This window comes from Theropithecus gelada, chromosome 8 (genome assembly GCF_003255815.1).
Source record: "Theropithecus gelada isolate Dixy chromosome 8, Tgel_1.0, whole genome shotgun sequence".
In the NCBI taxonomy this organism is placed as follows: domain Eukaryota; kingdom Metazoa; phylum Chordata; class Mammalia; order Primates; family Cercopithecidae; genus Theropithecus; species Theropithecus gelada.
The window spans coordinates 143,072,799-143,099,684 of NC_037676.1; the positions used below are offsets into that span (position 1 = coordinate 143,072,799).

Here is a 26,886-nt window from a genome sequence, read left to right on the forward strand (position 1 = left end):
CCATCTCTACTTAAAAAAAAAAAAATATATATATATATGTATGTATTAGCTGGGCCTGGTGACAGGCGCCTCCCAGCTACTCAGGAGGCTGAGGCTGGAGAATGGTGTGAACCCGGGAGGCGGAGCTTGCAGTGAGCCTAGATCGCATCAAAAAAGAAAAAGAAGAAAAAAAAAACTAGGATGGATTTGGACTTCTTTGTGCAAGTATTGTATGTGTATTAAGGAGTTCCTTCATCTCACTCTGTAATAGAATGAAGCACAGGTTTTAACATAAAAACTGTTCACATTTTCTAATAGAAAATATTGATGCTAAATTACTCCATAATGTATTGCATATGTCAACTCAATGCTTTGGCTACCACATGAGATTTTGTCTTATTTTGGTCTCTTTTGAATATTCTAACAGCTACACAAATTTATCAATTGGACTCAGAATTCCTTGGTAGCACCAAAAGAGGACAGGGCAGAGGGCAGACAAAGGTAAAACTGACTAGGCTTACTTACTAGCTGGGTGACCAAAAGCAAGTAATTTTACTCTCAGAGCCTAGTTGACTTGAGTTTTTGTCAGATTCGGTGAAGTATTTTATATACAGATGGAACTCAATGGCAGCTCCAAATTAATCCTAATTTAATTTTTCCTCTTTCATACCTAAGCTATAAAAAGATACAAATGAACAATTATGCTACCTTAATGAGTTATATACGTTTAAACAATTCAATGTCATTTAACATAGTATTTAACAGTTACGCATTCATTAATTTATCAAATGTTTACAAAATGACTATCATGTGCCAGGATATTGTAGTGAATAAAACATACATGGAACTTACACAAAGGTAATGGTAAATTTTAATTTAAAAATAATTACTTTGAATGTTCTATTGAGGATAGACCATAAAGTTATATGACAACAAGTGTTTCCATTATCTCTCTTTGTTGTCCATTTATAATGGTTAAGTAACCCCAAATTTTATCAGAAGTAAATGAAGGGGCCAGGCATGATGGCTCACACCTACAATCCCAGTACTTTGGGAGGCCAAGGCAGGTGGATCATCTGAGTTCAGGAGTTCAAGACCAGGCTGGTTAACATGGTGAAACCATCTCTCTACTACAAATACAAAAATTAGGCAGGCATGGTGGTGTGCACCTTTAGACCTAGCCACACAGGAGGCTGAGGAAGGAGAATTGTTTGAACCCAGGAGGCAGAGGTTGCAGTGAGCCGAGATCATGCCACTGCTCTCCAGTATGGGCGACAGAGCGAGACCTTATCTCAAAAAAAAAAAAAAAAAATAGTAGTAAATGAAGAATCCAATTGCATAGCAATCTTTTAAAAGAAAATTTGATGTTGAGTGTGTGTGTGCCCATGTGTACTTGGGTGGGAGCACATGCACACATACAATCTGATTTCTCAAACTTCAAAAATTTCCTTTATTTCTTGGACTTTTTTCATGACATCTTCTAACAAATCTCATCTAAAAGTTTGGAATATCAGGGCATTAGGATTAAAAGTCAATTCTCAATATGAAATTACTGAAGATAATAAATTGAGTACCTAAAACCCATGCCCTACTGTGTTGTGGATACAGCGGTGAAGAAGACAGACTTCTTATTTGCTCTCACTGAATGCACACCCTGTTGGTAGGTACCACAGATTAACAACAGTTAAGTATAATGTATAAACAACAGATCAGTGGTTGCTAGAGTTAGGGATGGGATAGCATGTGACTAATAACGCAACAGGGATTTTGTGTTCACAGGATAGTTCTGCATTTTGATTATGATGATTACATACATTTGCACCTGTGATGAAACTGCACAGAATTACACACAAACACACACACTTGAGTGTGTGTAAACATCAGTGAAATCTAAATTAGGTTTGCGGTCTAGTTAACAGTATTCTGCCAATATCAATTTCCTTATTCCTATATTGTATTAGATCATGACTGAAGTGGTAATTACTGGACCGTATACAAATGTCAAAACTTACTAAACTGCATACTTAAATTGATTATTTTATTGTATGCAAATTATACCTCAATAAAACAAATTTTGTATTTTTAAATGTGTATTATGTTATATGAGAAATGTACGGGTACTATGCACAAGTAAATGGTGCTTTACACGGAAAGCACCATTTAAATTAAGAGCTGAAGACTGAGCAGAAGTAACTTAATTCCAGGAAAGAAAAGGCAAATTATGCAGGAAAATGTTAACTCAGCGGCAGGTCTGGGATGCTCAAATCCTGTTCATTCCCAAGAAAGGTATATTTTCAGGGCTGGCCCTTAGTCTCTTAAAAACTAAACCCCTGAAATGTTCTGTCTGATAAGAGCACTTTTGCATACCTGAAGACGGCCAAAATTTGACCACCAACTGGTGAAAAAACTGGCCACCAATTTGAACCAGGTAATTTATGCACACAGTTTTGATGGTAAACACCTGTTTTCTCTCTAGGGTCTGGAATGTGAATAAATGAGGTCAGTCACGTAGGCGGTTGTATGCCTATGAGACTGACCTCCAACACACACCTTAAACACTCAAGTTCAGGCCAGAGTCTCTGCTTGGCAAACTTTTGCATATGACGTCACACTTCTTTTTTATTATTATTATACTTTAAGTTCTAGGGTACATGTGCACAACGTGCAGGTTTGTTACACATGTATACATCTGCCATTTTGGTGTGTTGCACCCATTAACTCATCATTTACATTAGGTATATCTCCTAATGCTATCCCTCCCCCCTCCCCCCATCCCATGACAGGCCCAGTGTGTGATGTTCCCCTTCCTGTGTCCAAGTGTTCTCACTGTTCAATTCCCACCTATGAGTGAGAACATGCGGTGTTTGGTTTTCTGTCCTTGCAATAGTTTGCTCAGGATGATGGTTTCCAGTTTCACCCATGTCCCTACAAAGGACATGAACTCGTCCTTTTTTATGGTTGCATAGTATTCCATGGTGTATATGTGCCACATTTTCTTAATCCAGTCTATCACTGATGAACATCCGGGTTGGTTCCAAGTCTTTGCTATTGTGAATAGTGCCGCAATAAACACACGTGTGTATGAATGTTACACTCTTTATTAACCATGAGTGCTTCTCCTTCAATTACCAAAAATACACAAGAGTGAAAAGGGGAGAAGAAATGTACACAATTAAATCTTCAAAGCACAGAAAATAAACCTTCTAATAAGAGAGTTAGACCTATATTACATTTTAGCTTGTCTGGAAAAGGGCAGCTGATAATTCCCATACTGAGAATGCCAGGCTTAACTAAGGCTTAAACTAAGATTTCCCTCTTAGACCTGCAATTTCAAAATGTTTCTTAACTGACAGTTTTAAGGCCAAGAAAATATAGAGAAGGAAGTCAATTTCTAATGATACAATTATCTGAAACCTTGTAAAAATAAAAAAGAAAACTGGAATAAAAATAAAAGGAAGTTGACCAATAAGAAGTATGCCCCGGGCACCTCACAAGATTCTATAGTTAAGTTTAGATTCTATATTATAGAGTTAAGTTGCAGTTCTAGACTCAGTATTCTCTTCAACTTCCTACTGAAACTCCTTTTGTCAAGGAAACCACTGATTATTTAATGTCATTTAAAAGCTAATGGGTGGACATACTCATTCTAAGTCTTAACTCCGGTAGGAGTAAACAATGACAAACTCACATCAGGCTCAGGCATCTGAAGAGCTTAACGTTTCAACAGTGCTAAAAGATTTCTATACAAGTTCAGCATCCTCAATGCAGACTAATATGACTTCTTGACTAAACATGGACACTGGCCTTCAAACTAACAGCCACCGCCATTTGCAAAAAGTTGCCAATGAAATACTTATAACTTTAACAAATGAAAGTTGAGAGAGAAAAAATAAATGTTATATGGCAAAGAAAAAATTTGATTCCAGGGTAAAACAAACTTTTCCTGCTTTCTCAAGAGTCATTAGCTTTATTGTCAAACTCATTTTTATAAATTCCTGCTCTACAGTGAATAGTGTTAATAACAAGATTCTAGTTTATTTTTAGAGCATGCTGATTACTATATTTCAGAATATTCACAAATAGGTCAAAGTATTTAGTGAGTCATTGAAATTTCCACATTGGTAGTCACATTTAGGCCATCTTTTAATGCAACTATGTGCATCCTTAATAATTATGTCCAACCAGTAATATAACACTCAAACACTTGTCAGTGTTTTCCTCATGACCCCTCCCAAAATGGACTTGGATGAATTTTCAGAAAGAGAAATAATAAAATTAGGGTATTTTATTGTAATCTATCTATTTCCCTCCCTCTCTTCTTTTCATGGGATAGAAGTGGTGGTAGAAATAATTTAAACATAATAATTTTATTTCTGCCCTGGCTAAACCAAATATATACATATATATGTATGTATAAAATATATGTATTTTTAGAAACTGAGTCTTGCTCTGTCACCCAGGCTGGCGTACAGTGGCACAACCATGGCTCACTGCAGCCCAAACTCAAGCACAAGTGGTCCTTCAGCCTCAGCTTCCCAAAGGGCTAAGATTACAGGCATGAGCCACCGTGTCTGGCCCCATTAAAAATATTGACTCATCTGCATAGAAATTAAAACAGAGAACACTAAGGAGTGTGTTCAGCATGTGCCAGACATTTCTAAGTGCTTTGATACGCTGTTTCACTGAAGATTCACAACAATCCCCTCTGCCCATTTTCCAGACTTTAAAAAAAAAAAAAAAAAGGGCCGGGTGCGGAGGCTCACACCTGTAATCCCAGCACTTTGGGAGGCTGAGGTGGGTGAAATCATGAGGTCAGGAGATCAAGACCATCCCGGCCAACATGGTGAAACCCTGTCTCTACGAAAAATACAAAAAATTAGCCAGACATGGTGGTGGGCGCCTGAAGTCCCAGCTACTCAGGAGGCTGAGGCAGGAGAATCACTGAACCCATGAGGCAGAGGTTGCAGTGAGCGGAGATCGCACCACTGCACGCCAGACTGGGCAACAGAGCAAGACTTTGTCTCAAAAAAACAAAAAAAGAAAACCTAAGATCAGTTAAGAAAATGAACAGACAAGTTACAGACTCAGAGAAAATATTAGCAAAACATAACATTTTGACAAAGGGCTAGTATCCAAGGTATATGAAAAGTCCTACATTTTAAAATCATAGAGACAGAAAGTAGAATGGTGGTTGCTAGGGGCTGCAAGGAGGGCAAATGGGGAAATATTGTCTATAGACTTTCAGTTTTATAAAATGAAAAGAGTTACAGAGAAGGATGGTGGGGATGGTTGTGCTACATTATGAATGTATGTAGCACCGCTGAACTGCACACTTAAAAATGGTTAAGATGGAAAATTTTATGATGGTTAAGTATGTGTTCTACCACAATTTTTAAAAAATTGGGAAGAAAAAGTGCACAATTTAACAATACAAATTGGGCAAAAAGGTTTAACCATATTTTCAAAAAAGGAGACCTACTAACATTCAATATGCACATGGAAGAATAAACAACGCAAACAACGATTAGCTGGTACTCAGAGAAGTGAATAAAAAATCACCATATGATTCAACCACATACCCACCCAGTCAAAAGGCTAAAACAAAACACTGACAACATCAAATGCGGGATAGAATGTAGAGCAACCAGAACTCTCATACATTACTGGAGGGAATATAAAATCATACAACCGTGAAGGATCAAAGGGTAGATACAAATTTCATCTAACATTAAAGTCCCAGCCCATGTTCACAAAAATGCTTGCCAAAGAATGTTCCTAGTCATCTCATTAATAGTTTAAAAAAAAAAAAGGGAACAGTCCAGATGTTCATCAACAGAAGAATGGATAAATACATTACAATATACTTACATAACAATACTACTCAACAATAAAAAAAATTACTGAAATCTCAAAAACATCATGAGAAAACAAACTTCACATAAAAGAATGTGCACTATAAAATCTGTTTATAAGAAATTCTAAAACAGGCAAAACTAAACTACGGTGGGAAAAACAGAAGAGCAATGGTTGCTTCCCATGACTGGGGGCAAGGATTGACTGGGAAGGGTCAGTAGGAAACTTTCCGGGGTGATGGTCATATTCTACATTCCATAGGGATTCAGATTATTCTGGTGAATGTATCTGTGAAAACTCAGTAAATGTATACTTAATATTTATGTATTTAACTGTGTATAAATCAAAACAAAAACCGTAATTGAATACTGAATTCTAGGTTAATGATACTTATGTTGAAGTGTGCTGACACTTGAAACTTACTTCGAAATGTACGAAAATTTAAAATGGATTAATGGCTAAAGGGATGGAGAGATAAAAACCGTTATGTGATAAAAGACACATAACAAACATGAATAGTAGAATCTAAGTGGTTGGTATGCTGGTGTTCATTATAAAATTCTTTTAACACAGCAGTACATCTGAAGTTTCATAATACAATGTCGTAGAAAAAATAAAACTTTGAGGCACAGAGAAATAATTTCCCCACAGTTAAATGTAAGCAATTGATCAGAGTGATCACACTCAGTCATGAAGCTTGTTGACGCCAGTAAGTCCCCACAGAGTAACCTTTACCTTCTTATATACTATTAGCAGAACAGTGAGAACGACGTTTTTTGCAACCTGGATCTGAACTCTGTCATCCCTTTGCACTTAACTTTCTCTGGCTTCTCAGTGTCTTCACAATCAAGGTCAGATGACTGAAAAGGGCATCTCAAGCCACCCCTTACTGTCTCATCTGTTACCCTGCCCTCCAGCCACACTGGCTTTTTATCAGCTCCTTGAATCTCCAAGCTCCCTTCTACAAGGGGCCTTTGTATGAATCCAAGTGTGATAAGGCCATTAAGCATCATAACAATTCAATGACTTAGGATTCCAACAGCATTGCTAAAGGGACCTGCTATATAAACCAGGACCAGATTCTGGATGCATTATAACAATTATTCTTACATTACTGAGGTCACAAGAAGGTAAAGGAAAATGGGGCAGAGTGATGAAATAAGAATAAATACAAGCTAAGATCCTGGTAGAAGCCATGGGCTGTAAGATATGGGAACAGTGGACATGAATGCTCTCAGCTGGCTGAGGACTGACCACTGCTCCTTACTTTCCCAAAGTGAGAGAGCTTATCTTAAGATTCATGTAGTAAGGCGACATCTTCAAAATCTACTCAAAGGGTCTCCATTTGGTAGTAACTTCTGTTTCCCAGCAAGCAAATACAAACCTTTAGAGGAAAGAATCCCCAAACTAGGCCCTAAAGATTTCCACATGTGAAGTTCAACAAAACAAGAGTTCAGAACTCACACACAAGGAAAAAAGTCACTGTGAAAGCCACCAACAACAAATGTGAAGAGCCCAAGGACTTCAGATGCTATAATTCACATTCAGAATAGACATTCATTATATATGGAATGGTAAAAGAAATATTAATAAAAGGCAGAGAGATTAGCAAATAATAAGGGCCATACAAAGTGGCCTGGCAATTTAAAAAAATTTTTTTAATCATAAGCAAAAAAATCAATAAATGCACCAAACACAAAACTGGTCACGGTTGAGGAAAGCTGGTAATCTGACAGACTAGACTGATCTGAATTATGTATCCTTTAGAAAGACAAGAAATTAAAAACATGAACAAGCAGCTAACACCCATGGAGAGACTGAGGAGTTCTAACATAGATCTAAACCAAAATCCCAGAAGAAACAACAAAAACTGAGAAAAGGTCATATCGGAATAGACAACATCTAAGACATTTCCAGAATTGATGAAAGCGACCCTAGAGGTACAGGTAGCATGACACAGATCAAGCAAGGGAAGAAAAATAAAAAAAGAAAGAAAATCCACGACTCGTTTGTAATGAAGCTGCAAAAACCAAAGAGAAATAAGGATCTTCAAGCCATCCAGAGAGAAAAGACAGGTCAGCTACACAGAAAGACAAAATGGGAGCTGAGTCCTCAACAGCAAATAAACAATTAAAGACAGTAGGAAATAACCATCAAAACGCTGACAGAAAATGCCTACCCTGATTTGTGTACCCAGCAATACTATTTTTCAAGCAGGGAAAAAAAAGAATATTAGAAAGATAGATCTAAACAACACAATTTATAATCCTGAATGGCTATTTATTGAGCCTGTGCCAAACAATTAGAGAAGACACATTCCACTCAAGCAAAACTGGAACCTTAACAATATCTAAATATGTGTAAGATGATGAAACAAGACCATACAGAACTTAAACAATTAGTATCAAATGAGCCACAGTCTCTAACTACAATGCAAAATTATTTTCAAAATGAGCTAAAGAGATAAATTATTAAATCCATGGATGATCACTTTTCCATTTATACCAACAAGGTATACTGAATGTCCTGACCAACCTCCTAGCGGAAAGCAACTAAAAATGCTGAACAAATTAATTTTTTTTAATCTTCTTGAATGCTTACATGAGCTAGGAAACAAAACAAAACAAAAGACACTCAAGTAATGACAGGAATACAGAAGTGTATGGGAGAACTTAAGGTCAGCTTTTACCTTAAGGGTAGAACTGAAGAATAAAAACATGTTGTAAAAGCATGACAACTGGCAAACAAAAGCAAGCATGGGAAGGATAAAAACAAAATTCAGGATAACAGTACCCTGAGTGGAGTGCAAGGGCAGTGTGTACAGTGAGGTGGGCCACAGGAACATGGGACAGGAAAGTATCAGGATGTTCTTTTCATCTGAGCAGTAGGGTCATGGGTATTCATTATATCACCAATTATCACACCTTATAAAAGAATATATATCTATTAGATATTATAGAATCTACAGAATTAAAAAGTATCAATATCATCAAATTCTGAGCCCCCAAAAAATCATTGATTTAGCCTAGAATTCAGTGGAAGTATGTTATGTACATATGTAACCATCTTAAATGTTTGCATCAAATATTAAAGACTTTAAAGGTCAGAGAATGCATATCATCACATTCTGAGACCATTATAAAGTGATTAATTTATCTCATACTTCAGTGAAGGTTCTTACACACAATACTTACATAATGTTTCAGCTGCATTCTCAGATAAATATACTCTGGCTATAGAAAGCTGATGAGGACAATTACTGATTTATCTGCGCCCCATTTGCACATGTGTTTAAATAGCAGAAAACTCTGGATTCCAAACTGATTTTGTAACTTTGGAATTAAACCCTTTCCCAAGTTTGGTGCTGCCTGTGTAGGACAATATATGGGTCACTCATAATAGTTCTGGAATTGCCAAGCATGTGGTAGGGCAGATTCTGCATTGAGGCTTTACCAGGAGAAGTCAAATATTTAATTACTTACCAAACCAGCAATAAAAACTCATACTATATTCAAAACTTTCTTGCCAGATCAGGGTAAAACTTAAAAATACGCTTTTTTCCCACACAAATGAAAATTATACATGTTATACACATGGCCTGTTTTAAACAACAGCATTTAATGCTGTTAATACCTTCCACATCTATGAACAGTTGTACCTCCCTGTTAATGAGGGATACATAAATTTGAAACTCAGTACATTTAACCTGTTGAAAGACATCTGCAACACCTCTAATTTCTTTCTTGTTACTGTAATATGCCTATAAGCATCCTTGTATATGTATGCATACATGTGTAAATCTTACTATTTCTTTTGAATAAATTCATAAAAGTAGAATTATTAGGTCCAATCATAGGAAACTGCCAAGGTTTCAACTGTTTTTCACTTACAGTAAAGATGGCAGTCAATAGGGCCACCCAACAAACTGGAGGACATGAACATATTCAAGGCTTTTGGTATACTGCCAATTCATTAATTTTGACAAATCATAGTATTTTGTTGTTGTTGTTGAGACAGGGTCTTGCATGGGCCACCGCACCCAGTCAATCATAGTATTTTCTTTCTTCCTCCCTTCCCTTTTTATGATTTTGGTACCACCTTTAACTCCCTCCAATTACCATTACTTGAGCCTGAAACACTGGCATGGAAAAACGACGACATTGCCAGTCACCAATGGGAAAGGAAAGTGACCATGACTATACTTTCTTTTAAAATGTATGTACTTGATAAACTATTATAAAAGGATACACAAAATGAAAGTGATTATTAGAATACAGATAATTTAAGTAATGTTTTAGAAGTATTTTTTGAACTTTCTAAAAATGTGCCATGCCAAGCATGGTGGCTCATGCCTGTACTCCCAGCACTTTGGGAGGCCAGGGCAGAAGGACTGCTTGAGGACAGGAATTTGAGACCAGTTTGGGTAACATAGCAATACTCCCATCTCTACAAAAAAATTTTAAAAAATTAGCGAGGCATCATGGCATGCACCTATAGTCCCAACTACTCAGGAGGCTGAGGCAGGGGGATTGCTTGAGCCCAGAAGTTCAAGGCTGCAGTGAGGTATAATCATGCCACTGCACTCCAGACTGGGCAACAGAGCAAGACGCTGTCTCTATAAAAATAAAATAAAATTTAAAAACATATTAAAATGTACTCGATAACAGATTTTTAAAAATTAAAAAGACAAAAAGAGAAACTGTAGAAATGAATGACAGCAAAGAGTGGGGTGGAGGAGCTGAAAGGTTCTACAGAGTACACATAGGAAGGAAAAAGGAAAGCTATGTACCATCCCATAATGTGCAGCTCACACTTGTATGGTGACATGCAAATGGCAAATGCTGAATCCTCTAAGTCTGCTACTGTCTACAGACTGAAATTCAAAATGTCGCTGGGCAATTACATGGCAGACAATTTTATCTCATTTAATGAACATAATAGTCCTATAGGATAGTTATTCCATATCTATATTTTAATATATAAAACAATTAAGCAAAAAGAGACTCAGAGGTACCTAAAATCACAGAGCTATTATACACAGAACAAGCACATGACTGCATATTCCTTTAAGCAAAATTTCATTAACACTTAACTATACTTAGTGAATGTCTTGATCAGAATTTTTTTTAGACCACTCTGACTGGATGGCAGTATCAAGGATAGACTGAATTTTTAAAAGGTTCATTACACTTAGCTTTCTCTTGGGTTTTATAAAAACCGCTGAACTGAATTCTATAGACTACCATAAGATACATCCTATTAGTAAAATAAAATCTGGGATACACTGGTATGTGCAGTACTCACTTTATCATATAGGAAAGTCTTCCAACAAAGAAAAAGTAGGACAACCTAGTAACAGTGTGAATAAGGAACAAAAAAGTTGCAGACTTTTAGGTTAGCCTAGAAATTATAAAAAGGAGTCACTTAGTCCTGTATTATGCATTCCAGAAATCAGTGTTACTAAAGTACCCATGTATTTCCTTGGTGGGTAGAATTTTTTTCCAAGAAATAATACCAATAGTGACACAGATCACATACCAAAAGAAAAATGCTAAATAAATATGAGTTATTTAAACTCTCATTATCTCCTTAGGCAAAATATGAAGTTCAACAGACTGTTAAAGGATGAGATGTAACAGTACATCAGAACCAGTCTGTAAGCTGAACATTATTTTTGCAATGAGTAGGCTTCCAATAAGCTCAGCTGGAATCTGAAAATGCCTTCTTAATCTTTCCATTTTACCAACTTAAATTCCTCTCTTATTCAACTCTGTATTATCGTAAACCTTCAAAACTTGTCACCAATCCCTTACCTCAGGGGTCCCCAAACCCTGGGCCATGGATCAGTACCAGTTAGTAGCTTATTAGGAACCAGGCCACACAGCAGGAGGTGAGCTGTGGGCAAGCGAGCATTACCGCCTGAGCTCTGTCAGATCAGCAGTGGCATTAGATTTTCACAGGAGCACAAACCCTGTTGTGAACTGCACATGCGAGGGATCTAGGTTGCGCATTCCTTATGAGAACCTAATGCCTGATGATCTGAGGTCGAACAGTTTCATCCCAAAATCATTCCCCTACACTCCATCCCCCTACACTCCAACCCCCAACACCCTGTGGCTCTGGTCTGTAGAAAAACTGTCCTCAAAACTGGTCGCAGGTGCCAAAAAGGTGTTAGGTAAAGCAGCAGTCCCCAACCTATCTCCTATGTGACGACTTCTTCACAGACAAGATGAAAACAGACACAACCCTGCAAACAGCTGGAAACTTCCTTAGCTTCCTACTCTCTCAGCTTGAACCTTTTAAGTGGTAACATCTATCATTATCTCACATAGAAAAATATAGAACAACTTACCTTCTTACCTCCTTCTTTTGAATCTAATTCACCATTGCTCTTTCACGGCAGTAAGTGCCTAGACTTACATAATAAGCCTTTTTCTTCCTTATTTTCACATCCTGTTTTAGTTCAATCTCTGGGTCCTATCAAATCCATCCACTAAATTTGCGTATTATAATATACTTTCACTTTTATCTAATTTCTTGCCAGAATGATTGAAGAGCCTCTAAACATGCTTGCAACCCTTTAAAAATTTAATCTATCCCTGATACTGCCATCTAATCACAGTGGTCTCAAAAACAACTCTGGTTAAGGCATTCACTAACTAAAGTTTTTAAATGGCTCCCAATATCTGCAGGAGAAAACCTAAACCCCTGTTTACATGATGTTTGTGGTCCCTCTCTCACCAAAATGTTATGAACTATTTTAGCTAAGACTGCACCACATTCTCTCTCTCCCCTCCGTGTTCTTGTCTAGAAAACACAACTCTTCTTTATTCTACAAAGTCGGAGACTACTCAAATGATGCTTTTCAGTGGAGCCATCTCAATACCAAATCTATACTAGGTCAGCAGACTCTTCTATGCACAGTCACATCATTCGTGCTTACTAACAGCAAAGGATCAAACATAAAGTCACTGTTTACAGGAATCCTCCACTAGACAGAAGAATTTAAAGGTGTGGATTATGCAATTTATTTCTGCATTTCAGGTCCGGAATAGTTAGTTGATAAATATTTTTATTAAAGCAAAAAAAAATTACCAAGTACATTTAATGACAAAATTATATGTACAAATGTCTTTTTGACGTTTATTAACATTTTTGGCCTTTTACCTTACATATATTTATTGTCTATCTGATGCCTTACGGGGTAAAAAGCAAAGCAAATCAATTTCATATGGGTATAGTCGGCTCTGCAACAATCTCTACCTATGACAAATTCGTTGATATTCAGGCATAATAATAGTATTTAAAGCTCAAGAAATGATTGTAGACTTACTGTCTCCATATAATAGAAGTTATCTTTTAAGATTTACTCAAGTATACAAAAGCTCACAAAGAACAAAAAAATTAATAATTCCATACTGGTTAAAAGATTCTTATTGCCATTCAGCAACAAATTTCTATTCCTCCAAATGTTAGCTTTAATCAAATTTGAAAATAAAAATACGTAATAAATAGGATTCAAAGAAACAAACAAAAAAGTATATTAAAGCAGCCTCTAATACCTGTTGATAGAAGAAATTCAAAGTTGGCTTATCTTCAGTAAACTGGTTTAGAAATCCTTTTGGCAAATAACGAATTCTCAATTCATATCTAAAAATAATTCACAAAACAGAACAATTAGAAATTAGTTATTTTCTCAATTTATAGTCTACAATTACAATATTATTTTGAGTATAGCATTCCTAATTACTCTGAAAGATGATTTTTAAATATAAGCTATAATCAATTAATCTTTAAATGTAATTTGTAAACATTTTAGCACGAAAAAAGAGCACATATCATAGATGTGCTACAGCTCAGTGATTCAAGGAAACAGAGAATAGGACTTCTGGGCCTTAAGAGGCCTCTTAAGGCCCAGAAGTCCTTCCAACCCCATGGGTCATTCTCCACCACTGCTCAGGGGAAGAACTGCCCTGACTTCTAACATCTTCCACGACTTCCCATGTCTAAATTTTTACCAGTGGATTGCACAGTATGTACTCTTACTTGCTCAGAAAGCTAAGCTTTAAGAATGGATAAAACAAACCAACATCACCAGAATGCTCTTTATCTTTCTCATTCTCTCTTTATGTGTATGTGTGGCTCTACCCATATGAACACTCTAAATGTCTTCTGGCAAACATATGTACACAATTCGGTTGCATATATACCTAGGAGCACTGGATAACAAATACATCCATTAGCTTTAGCAGATATTATCAAACAGCATGCCAAAGAGTTTGTAACAAGTCAAACTTCCACCAACACTATGGGGATGTTCCAGTTCCTCTATATCCTTTTCTCCACTTGGCATTTTCTAACTTTTTTGTTTTACTTACTCTGATTGGCATACTGTAATAGTGCATGGTGATTTTAATTGGCATTTCTTTGGTAAAAGTAATGAAAGTGAGTATTTTCACATACTTTTTGGTCATTTTGAATATCCCCTTTTGTGAAGTACCTGTTGAGTTTTTTATTTTTTCTGCCCAGGATGGTCTTGAACTCCTGGTCTCAAGGGATCCTTCCACCTTGGCCTCCCAAAGTGCTGGGATTACAGGCGTGAGCCTCCACCCTTGGCCATGTTCAAGTTTTTGTCCTTGTTTTCCTACTAAATGGTCTACCTTTTCTCCTTCACCACCTACTGATTTGTAAGTGTTCTTTATATAGTCTAGATTTGAAGCCTTTACCTCCTATTGATTTGTAGGTGTTCTTTATATATTTTAGATTTGAGGCCTTTGTTAGACACAGTGAATATCCTCTCCCATTCTGTAGCTTAATGGTATTGTTTTTTTAACCACTCAACATAATTTCAATGCAATCTTCTGAGGAAGCAAAGTTTGCTACACATATACAAGTTCTGCTAAGACTTATAAATGTCCACTTTATTAAAATACAAAATTGCCAAACAATTCGGTTCCATTTCACTTTTACTCTCAGAAAGAGTTCAATAACTTACTGTAGATATTCTACACTGGGTTACTATACAAGTATAACAGATTTCATTTACTTTCAACTTAGGATTTACCAGGCACATAACTACTTTATGTGCACTATTTCTCTCTCTTTTTTTGAGACAGGGTCTGGCTCTGTTGACCAGGCTGCAGTGCAGTGGCACAATCTCAGCTCACTGCAACCTCTGCCTCCCCGGGCTCAAGTGATCCTCCCACCTCAACCTCCTGAGTAGCTGGCGCTACATGCACATGCCACCATGCCTGGCTAATTTTTGTATTTTTAGTAGAGCTGGGGTTTTGCCATGTTGCCCAGGCTGGTCTTGAACACCTGCGTTCAACAAATCCACCTGCCTCAGCCTCCCAAAGTGCTGGGATTACAGGCGTGTGAGCCACCACATCTGACCTGTGCACTATTTCTCTTAATCAATTTAATAATCAGAGAAGAAAGGTATAATTATTCGCATTCTGCAGACTAAAAAAATGCTCAGCAAAAAATTATTAGTTCCAGGGTTACATGTCATTGATTCAAACAGGTCCAAGGAGGCTCCCATTTTATTTATTTTTGGTGGCGGAAAGTTTCCATATTAAAGACAAGGAAACTGAGGTTCAAAATGAAACAATGGGCAGCCTGGCTCCCAATCCAGCATTCTGATGCTGATGATGATTATCAACTAACATTTTCTGAATATTTAGGGTATGACAGGAATTGTGATAAGCATTTCACACAGAAGATTTCTTTTTAGAGAAGCACAAGGAACACAGGCTCTAGATAAAGATCACCTACGGGGGGCCATGTCACTTATTCACTGTCAGCTATCACTTCTCTGCGCCTCAATTTCCTTATAAGGATGTTACAAGAAGTAAATGAGTCAGTAGACACAAAACACCCAGAACAGTCACTGGCATATCATAATAAATGGTTTCTAAGGTTTATCATTAGTAATAACTCGATAACTGTTTATTCCAGCACAGATCATGTCTCACATAGAGTTGGAGGTGCTGGAAATTCAACAGTGAATAACAGGCAAAGTGCTAGGTCTCAAAAAGTCTGCATTTTTGTGGCAGAAGTCAGACAGCAAATACACAAATATATGTGAGATGGCAGTCAACATCATAAAAAAAATCAAAGTAAGGGGAATAACAAATGATTATTATTTTTATAAAGGATAGTCAATGATGGACACTCTGATATGGTATCTGAGCAAAGATCTAAACAAAGGAGATGAGGAAGGGCGTTATACAGTTATGTGCAGAGAAAAAGTGTTCTAATCAGGTGGAACAGACTATGTAAAGGCCCTGCTGCTGGAGGATGCTTGGGAAGACAAGTGTAGCTGGGGCAGCCTGCATGAGGGCAGTGAGTAGAAATGAAGCTTCACACCGACCCTTACAAGTCATGATAGCAGGGTTCTTTCTCAATGAGAAAGGAAGTCAAGGGCATGCTGTGCACAGAGAAGTGACATCACAGGATTTTCATTTTTCATGATTAGGGTATATACCATGCAGAAGACAATGGGGACCAAAGGAAGAAGTAGGGAGACTAGGAGGAGACAGCAAGATTCTGGGTGAGAAATAATAGCAGGTTAATATTCACCTTATGTTCACAGATTGGCAAGACAATTTTAGGGAATTACATAATCTTCCCTAGATCCCACAGCTATTTAGAGGTAGGCATGGGATTCCTCTCCAGCAAGAACATGAATATTTAAAGGCACAATGAAATGAGGAGAAGGCACCTATGTCTTAAAAACAGAAAGGAACTTAACTCAAGCCTGCTTATGTGAAGTTAGACAAGGCCTTTAGATCATGTTAAGAATTCTGATGGGAGCTAAACGACAAGAACACATCCACATAAAGCAGGAAATAAGACACTGGGGACTAACAAGAGTGGTAGATGGGTAGGAAGGAGAGGATCAGAAAAAATACCTGGTTGATGAAATAATCTGTAAACCAAACCCCTGTGACATGTAGTTTACCTATGTAACAAATCTGCCCATGTACCCTTGAACCTAAAATGAAAGTTAAAAAGAACTTTGTTCCCTGCTTCAACACACTACAGTCTAGCAAATTTCACACAAAACCCTACTGAAACTTTCCTCAGTCCTTAAACTGCAATGTCTGACACCATGTTCTCGTACCCCACTAGAGCTGACATCCCTACTCTACTCTCTTACACAAAACTCATCATTTTCTTTACACGTCTGTTTGCCATTTTAAGAGTCTAGTGGCATCCTGACACATACTTCCACTTCTCTGCTATATGCCTCTCCATGGATTCCCAACAGCGGCTAAATACTATGCCCTAAATAAAATCATTCTTCTGTTCCTACTCTTAGGCAATATGTTCTTATTCATGCCATTGTCATCTAGCTTCCTCAGTCTTACCACCAAATATGAGCACTAAGACACCCAAAAGTAACCAACTGAGGATAAGGAGGAAGAGAGTATGTTTTTGAAAAGCTGAGTTAGATTAAGAATATGATAGTCCTGATACTGAGAAGGGTTAGCTAGCTAGTCTGTCTTTAGTGAAGTAAACAAAGCATTAACTTCACACAACACAGATGCCCTCATAAAAAAAACTGTGGTGTGAACAGTCTGTTCTTACAACAGACTTCCAATTTTTTTTTAAAAAAGGGAAGAATGGAAAGAGAAATTTATCATTTAGCAACAATTATAGTAATAATCACTGCAAGACAGAATCATCAATGAATGCTAAGATTAGTGGGTGAAAATGAGAAACAGAATGTTGCAGTATCGACGTATCTTCCCAGAAGATATTTCTTAATTATAAAGGGGAAACAGTAACCTTGTAGTGGAGAAACCTGGCTTCCATTATCTTAACCAAATGATCCAAGTTAGAACCACCTGTAAATTGAGTTGTGTCACCATTATGGACTTCCTGATACAACGCAACGAGAAAGGTAGGACATCTTGACTGTGGCAGTTTTGCCAAACACGCATAACCTTAATCATAAAAAACAATATCAAACTCAAATTGAAGAACACAATACAAATAACCAGTGAGTATTCTTCAAAGATGTAAAGGTCATAATGACACAAATTAAGGAATTGTCTCAGATTAGAGAAGACTTAAGGAGACATGACCATAATGTGGTGTTCTGAATTGGTCCTGAACCAGAAAAGGAACGGTAAGTGGAATAATTGGGAAATGTGAAAAAGTCATATAGATTTGTTACTAGGACTGCATCAATGTTAATCTCCTGGTTTTACTAGCTTTATTATATAAGATTTTAATATTTAAGGAAACTGGCTGAAGGGTACACAGGATTTCTGTGTACTATTTTGCAACTTTTGATATTATATTGAGAATTTTTAAATTCCCACAAATACAAGACTGACCCTTTTGTAGCTGTGGTGACAAACACCGTCCCCCCCCAACACACACACACACAAAACCAGTTTTAAATCAGCTTGGTCAATAAATACCAGTTGTACAGCCACAGACCCACTCAAAACTAATTTTAAAGCACCTTTACTCAATCAACTGATAACTTGCCTCAACGAACATGCATCTACAGGTCAACTGATTGGCAGCTCTTTCTTTAATTCAGTCAAACAGGAACTAACTCTAAAGAACATGCTTCTAAAGACGAACAGTCTAACTTGTGTAACCATGTGTCTAAAATTGATGCCAACCCATTCCCACCTCTGAAAGTTGGCCAGCTTCTCAATTTCATACTTCCAAAAACCTTGTATAGTATCAGTAGTGTGTTCTCCTCAGGGAGACTGACTGATCAGCACAGCTTTCCCTTAACAGCATAATGAACCCACTTTTTTCCGATTTAGATAATGAATGATCATGACATCAGATTTGGACAATACGTAAGTAGTAAAACTATTTTTAAAGCAAAAAAATGATTATGACAAAAATCAGGATATCGGTTACCTCCAGAAGCAAAGAATAGAGAATGAAATTGGGAATGGGCACACCTCTAATTTAATGGGCTACAATTCATTTCATACAAAGATAATAAACATGTTGCTGATAGGAAACACATAAACAAAGAGGGGGCACTACGTACTGTTAACAGAAAGTATAGATGAATATATTATAATCATGAACTTACACATACTTAACAACATAGCCTTAAAATCATAAAGAATCACAAGACAGAATTACGAAAAAAAAAAAAGTACATCAACAATTACAGTTGAATAGTTTCTTCTGAGATGAGCATGTAGCAAAATATATGTGTATAATATATACATTGAATACATTAAATGTCACTTTTCAAGCAAAGTATGAACAATATAATCTTCAAATAATATGACAATAAGCTTGAAAAAATGTACACAAACACACTCACCCTCTTTATAATAAGAGAACACACCTTTTTTTCAGAAGGAATGAAAATATCAACTAAGTACTAAGGCACAAAGAATCATCTCAACATAGTTAAAAAAGAGTCAACACCATAAAATTGTTATTCTTCCTATAATGCAACAAAATAAATCCATAACCAATAATCTTTTGTTTTATAAGCACATATGGTAGAAACCTAAACAACACACTTAATCCACCCCTTGGTTTCTTCCTAAAATCTTGAAACAAATATCAAAACACTGATTGATAATAAAACACTATCTAACAAAGTTGTGAGACACAGACAAAACTAAAACGACCATTTATAGTAAAATACATTTACTGGTAAACATGAATGAACGAAAACAAGTGAGCTAAGTGTTCAATTTAGAAATAAGTGGTAAACAGAAATAATAAAATATAACCTTCATAATAGGAATATATTATAGAGTAAGAATTAACTTAGTAAAGATGACACAAAGGCTTTGCAGAGAAGACATTAGAAGGCATCCGAGACAAAGGACACAGATGTTACAGACAAAATCCAGATGAGGGGAACCTGTAGGACAAGTAACACAGCTTCCTTCACAAACTGCAAGTAAAGGGGAGAAACTGGATGAAGATGCTATAGATTACAAAAGACTGAAAAGACAAAGGGCACACCTAATTTGGATCCTAATTCAAATAATTTATCTTTAAACATTTTGTCATGATATTTAATAAACAAGTCAAACTTTGAATACTGATGGGATAGTTTATGAAATTAAGAATAATTTTTGGAGATTTTTAAACAATTTTTGGTTATATTTTAGAGCAGTAGTTCTGAACCTTGAGATTCTGCCCCCTTCCTGTTTCCCCTAGGAGACAACTGGCAGTAACTGGACATACTTTTGCTTGTTACAACTAAAGAGGGTGGGGTGGTGGGCTCCTATCATTTAGTGGGTAGAAGCCATACAACATATATATACAAAAGCTCCCCACAACAAAGAATTATCTGGCCAAAATTTTAATCCATGATTAAAATTTAAAAAACAACAAAGAAAAGCATGTTGTCATGTTATGGACAGACCATTTTGAAGTCTAAACTATTTCCATGAATTTATAACTTTGTCACCAAAAAGGAGTGGATGCACTGCTCATAAAAAATCTGAAAACAAAAATTTCTAACATTTCAAGATTTCTCCACTAAATAAAAAAATCTGATGTTAAAATATGAAAATATATTTTAAAATCAATTATATTGAAAGGAATGATCATGGAATATGGAAATTCACTGACCAAATTTCAACAAGGGTTTACATAATTGGTGACTGGTAATGAAAAATCAGTATCATGATAAAGCACACACAGACAGTGGTATCCCTTCTATTTAATTATGCATATCTTTGTCAAGAATACTTTTTGCTATGACAACCATTAAAAGCAATAACAAAATAAATAAAACCTGAAATAAGACCTTTGAATCAGAAGTGGGGCATGGTGGCTCATGCCTGTAATCTCAGCACTTTAGGAGACAAAGGCAGGAGTGCTTGAGCCCAGGAGTTTGAGATCAGCCTGGGCAACATAACAAGACCTTGACTCTACTAAAAATAACATAACATAACATAACATAACATAACATAACATAACATAACATAACATAACATAACATAACATAACATAACATAACATAAAACATAAATAACATAACATCAGCCGACCGTGATGGCATGTGTCTATGATCCCAGCTACTTGGGAGGCTGGGGTGGGAGGATGGCTTGAGCCAACGAGGTTAAGGCTGCAGTGAGTCATGATTGCACCACTGCACTCCAGGTTGGATGACAAAGACAGACCCTGTCTCCCCTCTCCTCTGCCAAAAAAAGACCTTTGAATAAGTGTAGTCAAAACTATAAACACTGATCCCAGTGGCTAAGGCAGAAAGACCATATGAGGCCAGGAGTTGGAGTCCAGCCTGGGCAACACAATGAAACTTGTCTGTACAAAAAAATTATTTTAAAAATTAGTTGAGTGTGATGGCAAACACCTCTAGTCCTAGGTAACTGGGAGGCTGAGGAAGGAGGACTACTTGAACCCAGGAATTCAAGGCTACAGCGAGCTATGATGGTACCACTGCACTCCAGCCTGTGTAACAGGGCAATACCTTGTCTCAAAACAACTATTTAACCAAGACTTTCTTTAAAAAATAAACCATACTAGGCCGAGGGCAGTGGCTCACACCTATCATCCCAGCACTTTGGGAGGCCAAGGCGGGCGGATCACGAGGTCAGGAGATCAAGATCATCCTGGCCAACATGGTGAAACCCCATCTCTACTAAAATACAAAAAAATTAGCCAGGTGTGGTGGTGTGAGGCTGTAGTCCCAGCTACTCAGTGATGCTATCTCAGATCACTGCAACTTCCACCTCCCAGGTTCAAGTGATTCTCCTGCCTCAGCCCCTCTAAGTAGCTGGGATTACAGGCGTGCACCACCACGCCTGGCTAATTTTTGTGTTTTTGGTACTGATGGGGTTTCACCATGTTGGCCAGGCTGGTCTTGAACTCCCGGTCTCAAGTGATCCACCTGCCTCAGCCTTCCAAAGTGCTGGGATTACAGGTGTGAGCCACCGCGCCTGGCCCACTGCATGCTTTTAAATTTTCTACTTTTATATATATTTTACAGCCTACATTATACAATCAATATGTTGACCATAAGTAAATAAATAAAAAATTGATTAAAGATGAGAGACAACATAAGGCTGATAGGGAGACTTAACAATGTAAAACATGCAATATCTCCCCATGTTATCTCAAAATTTTAACTCAATTCCATTTTCAGTACTTTCGAGGAGGAGAGAACTCTTGGAGAAATAATAATTCACTAAAAACTAGGAACTTGGGGAAAGAAAAGAATTCAGAGAGGAGCCTTGCCATGATGCTACAAAGCCATGAGAAGATGAAAACAGAGAGGAAGGTAAGTGGGAGAGAAGAGAATCAGAAAACAGGAAGACACTAGAGGAGACAGAACAGGGGAAGAATTCAACTGTACAACCCAGGATTAAATTGTAATACTGGTGGGCAGGGCTTCCTCTTTCATTTTCTTATATATTGCTATGGCAACCCAGTACTGTACCAAATGCAGGCGGAAGGAAGGGAGGGGAGGGAGAGCGAGCGAGTTAAGGTGAAGAATGTAAGATTTCAAAGGAAAGCAGGCATGCTGAATCAGTTGTTTTCAAAGGAAAGTATTCACCTTGGTATTGTCAGTGTCTGGTACAGAAGCATTCAGTAAATGTTTAATAATAAATCAGTAAATTTGGTTTCTCAAATGCCAAGAAAGGCTTCTCTCAGATTTGGTCCTCAAATCCCTGAATTCGACATCTGAAAGGAATAGTGATATCCAATTAACTCAGTCAGAAGCCAAACAGATCACTCTATGTAGGTGATTTCAGACAATCAATATAATTTAAATTATAATTCACTTAATTATTTGAGTGAAAAACTTTACAGTTTAAATCTGTTGGAAATCTCCCAAAGTTTCATACCTTTTACTGTATTATAAACTAGATCTGGTAGCATAATTTAAACAGTTTTGCCTGACTCAAGCTCCTAACAAATACTACCTACTTAACTAGGCTCTCCCAGCATTCCAGAAATAGGTAAGCTCCCACCTGCCCCTGGACTGACTGGGAAAGCGCTGGGGACAGGCTGGGGCACACATGCACACTTCAGGAGTGATTTTCAAATGCAGCCTCAGACCCTAATGGTCAACACAAGTTCCCCTGGAGCCTGTGTGGGGATTGGGAAGAGCTGGTGGCTACCCCAGCCACGGCTCTGGGCCTTCCAGTGACTTCTGAAGGAATTTACCATTCCCTTATTTATATGTTCTATGTGGTCTTAAGCAACATGTGTTCCCAACAATCTCGTTAGGTGTTTTCACTTTTACTTTATAAAAAGTGTGTCATGCTGTACGTCATATTCCAGGACTTTTTAAAATTGAGGTAAAACTCACATAAAATATTAACCATTTTAAGATGTGAAAGAAAATCAGTGGTATTTAGCGTACTCACAAAGTTGTGCTAGGACTTATTTTGTCACATGATGTTATACAGCTAAGCTTCATTCATATTGTTACTCGTACCTGTAGTTCATTAATTTTGACTTATGTGACATTCTACTACCATGTGAATAATCCCCAAGTGACTTAACTGTCACTGCTTATGCCATGAACATTATTGCAGTTGTAGCCTAGTATAGAAAGTAGAGCTAGAGTCTCTGAAAGAGAGAACTTGAAGGAGAACTGCAGGATGGTAGGGCATGTAATCACTTGACATTCAAGAGGATGCCAAGCTGGATTCCCAGGTGGTTTCACCAATTTATTAAAACATTCTCCCTAGCAGTGCAGGTGAAAGACTGTCAGGTCCACAGCCTCTCCAGCTATAGAGAGTGTCAGACAGTTGACTTCTCGCCAACTGGAGGCAGAGTTTCACTGAGCTATTGATTTGAATTTCCCTGATCAATAATGAAGCTGACAGTGCCTTCTATGTTAACTGGCCAAACTTATTTTTTCTTTTATGAAAATACCTTCATGTCTCTTGCCTATCTATTATTGAGGTGTCTGTTTTTTTTTTTTTTTTTTTTTTTTTGGAGATGGAGTCTTGCTCTGTCGCCCAGGCTGGAGTGCAGCGGCACGATCTCGGCTCACTGCAAGCTCTGCCTCCCAGGTTCAAGCAATTCTCCTGCCTCAGCTTCCCCAGTAGCTGGGATTACAGGCGTCTGCCATGATGCCCAGTAATTTTTGTATTTTTAGTAGAGACGGGGTTTCACCCTGTTAGTCAGGCTGATCTCGAACTCTTGACCTCAGGTGATTCGCCCATCTTGGCCTCCCAAAGTGCTGGGATTACAGGCATGAGCCACAGTGCCCCGTCAGCAATTTTTTATTGATCGGAACTCTTTAACACCACCCTTTGTTGACTGCATGTGTTACAAATACCTTCTCCCACTTTGCAACTTGTTCTTGTACTTTGAAAATGTATCTTTTGCAGAATGTCTTAATCTTAGTACAGTAAAATTTGCCATTCTTTCTTTTTATAGTGAACATTTTGGAGCTCTTAAGAAAATCTTCCTAACCCAGGGCCAGAGACACATTCAATTACACTTCCCACAAAACATGTTTTTTTAAAGTTTTGCATGTGATGTTTGTACATCTCATAGATTTGTGTATTGAGGTAGGATCCAATTTTGTTGTTCTTCTTCCTACATGGATAGCCATTTATCAATCCAGCCCTTCCTTTCAACCAGTGACATGTCATGACACAGAGCTCTCTAAGGTCATCCTGCCTGAGACAGTTACAACCAAATATGTGTGCAGCAAGCTAGTTTACCAAGCTGTTTAAAGAGTGAAGACCAAGTGAACAAGTCTATATTTCAGGTTTATTCAACAGTATGAATAGAATCTATAGCAGATAGCACAAAAGAAGAAGCTTTGTCCAAAAATGTCATGGAAATCAAAATTTATACCCCATTATATTGCTGAGTCCTGGAACTTTCATTTGACTGTTGAGATCTTACTCCTCAGAAATAAAGCCAGAACTGCAGCTGCCTTCACATACCCACCTATGAACTTAGATGTCTGCAGGTGACAGAAAAAAAATCTGTCATGTTCAGCTTCTTGTACTTACATATCTAATACAGGAGTAGAGAAGAAACAGCTAAGTGTTTGGATTCAATTTCCACTATACCACCCATTTAAGCCATATATCTCCAGGAAAAGTTATTAAGCCTTTCCAAACTAAGGCTTTCTCACAAGTAAAATGGCAAAAAGAGAGTACCTACATAAGACTATCATAACAGAAATTAATTTTGATGAACTACATCAAATATCTGACACACAGTAAACAACATGTGTTAATATGGTAATACTGTTATTAACTTACGCTAATATTGTTTGGTTCCTAGTTGAAAACAAGTTTCTATACCATCACATTACTTTGCGTCTGGGCTTCTTTTACACATGCATTATCAGTATATTATTTATTCCGTTTTTATTCAAATATTGTTTATTGGGTGCCTATAGTATACCAGACATGACTAGAACCAGGAATAGAGGAGTGAAGAAAACAAAGTCCCTGAGAAAGAAAGATAGACAACACATATATAATATCAGTCTTCAGAAGTCTGTAAAAAATTAACACACTATATGAGCTCATGAAAAATCACAAGGAGCTTCACGTAGGCAGTGGCCTCTTTAGGTAGCCAGTAGGAGACCATAGGGAAGCAGTGACATTCAAGCACATTCCTGGAATGAGGAGGTCCAAGCCATGCCTGGAAAAGGCAGAACATACTCAGCAGAGTCACATCAAGTTCAAAGGCCCCAATAAGAAAGCCAGGGGGCTAGAGTTGAATACGTGAAAAGTTGTAAAAGATAAAGGAAAAAAGAGAGGTGAGACAAAGAAAGCCTTAATTAAGATGAAGGGCTATATTACTCAACAACGAAAAAGTCTGGCAATAGAGAAGAAACCATCACATCAGATCCCAACTTGAGTATTTATGGAAAGAACTCTAAAATATATTAAAGAATTTAATGGAAGGAAAACTGAAATAAAAGGGACCAATGTCACCAGAGTGGAGGAAGAAGAGGAAGAGCAGAAGGAGATAAGGACTGTGAGGTCATCAGAAACTCCAGAGTATGCTCTGAGTGTGATGAGAAACTACTGGAAGTTTCTGAGCCCAAATGATTTACAAATAGAATTGGATGGCTTACATTCTAAAAAATACATCAGCAAATCCCATCAGCTCCCACCTTAAAAACACAACCCTGTACAACTGTTTCTCACCACTTCTATTATTATTCCCCTACTGCACCATCTTTTAGGATTTTTGCCTGAGTTATTGCACTAATTTATCAGTTTCCCACCTCCATCCAATCAAATGTATGATATAATGCCCAAGGCAGGTGTAGGGAGAACAAAAGAGAAGAAAAGAGGTTACTGGAGCACCCCAACATTTAAAAGCCAAACAGTTCAGAAAGACTATGAATGGTCAATGAAGGAAAACCAAAGCAGTTTGGTATCCAGGAAGCTAAGTGAGGAATATTTATTAAATTTTTGGTGATAATAGCTTGTATTGTAATTGCCTTCTACATGCCTAATGATGCTTTAAAAGATGTTTACAATTTTTTTCACATGGTATTAACAGGGTATAATCCTTTTCCCCCTGGTTACTATTTGTCTGATATACTTTGTTCCCTTTTTGCTTATATTTTATGTGTGAGTTCTTCAAATTCAGTTACTATATTGTTTCATGGAGCCAATGCATATTTAGATCTACCCAATTTTTTCCATCTCGCATCCGAGACCCTCCCCCCTTCAGAGATCAGTTTCGTTTTTCCTAAGGTGTTTTTGTCAGAGGTTCCTTTGGTGGTAAATCCTCTGAGGAAAATGTCTCTATCTCACCCTGTTCTTGAATGGCAATTTAACTGGGCAAACAAATACAGGTTGCCAGCTACTTTCCTCACCACTTTGAACATATTATCCCACTATTTTCTTGGCATCTATTATTGTTGTTGAAAAGTCTGAATTTTTCTCTGGGTGTCATCCTGTTGTGTTCTCTGGTACAACAATATTTTACTATTAATACAATCTGCCAAAGCATCAGTTTAGTTTTATTGACTCTGTTTGGGATTTTATGTTAATCCTGTATTTGAAGGCTCATGTCATTCATTGATTATAAAATATTCTCAACCATTATCTCTTAGGATTATCTCCTCTC

General features: G+C 37.3%; 1 protein-coding gene across 50 annotated transcripts in view; it reads right to left on the minus strand.

Moving 5' to 3' along the window:
- Positions 1-26,886, minus strand: part of PTK2 (protein tyrosine kinase 2) — a 358,952-nt gene that overhangs the window by 204,590 nt on the left and 127,476 nt on the right. For all 50 annotated transcript variants that reach the window (XR_003120911.1, XM_025395124.1, XM_025395157.1 and 47 more), the window contains one exon: positions 13,395-13,482. Coding sequence is in view for 48 of the 50 variants with exons in the window: in XM_025395124.1 (XP_025250909.1) it covers positions 13,395-13,482 (88 nt within the window). In the remaining 2 variants the exon portion in view is untranslated. The remainder of the gene's footprint in view (positions 1-13,394; positions 13,483-26,886) is intronic.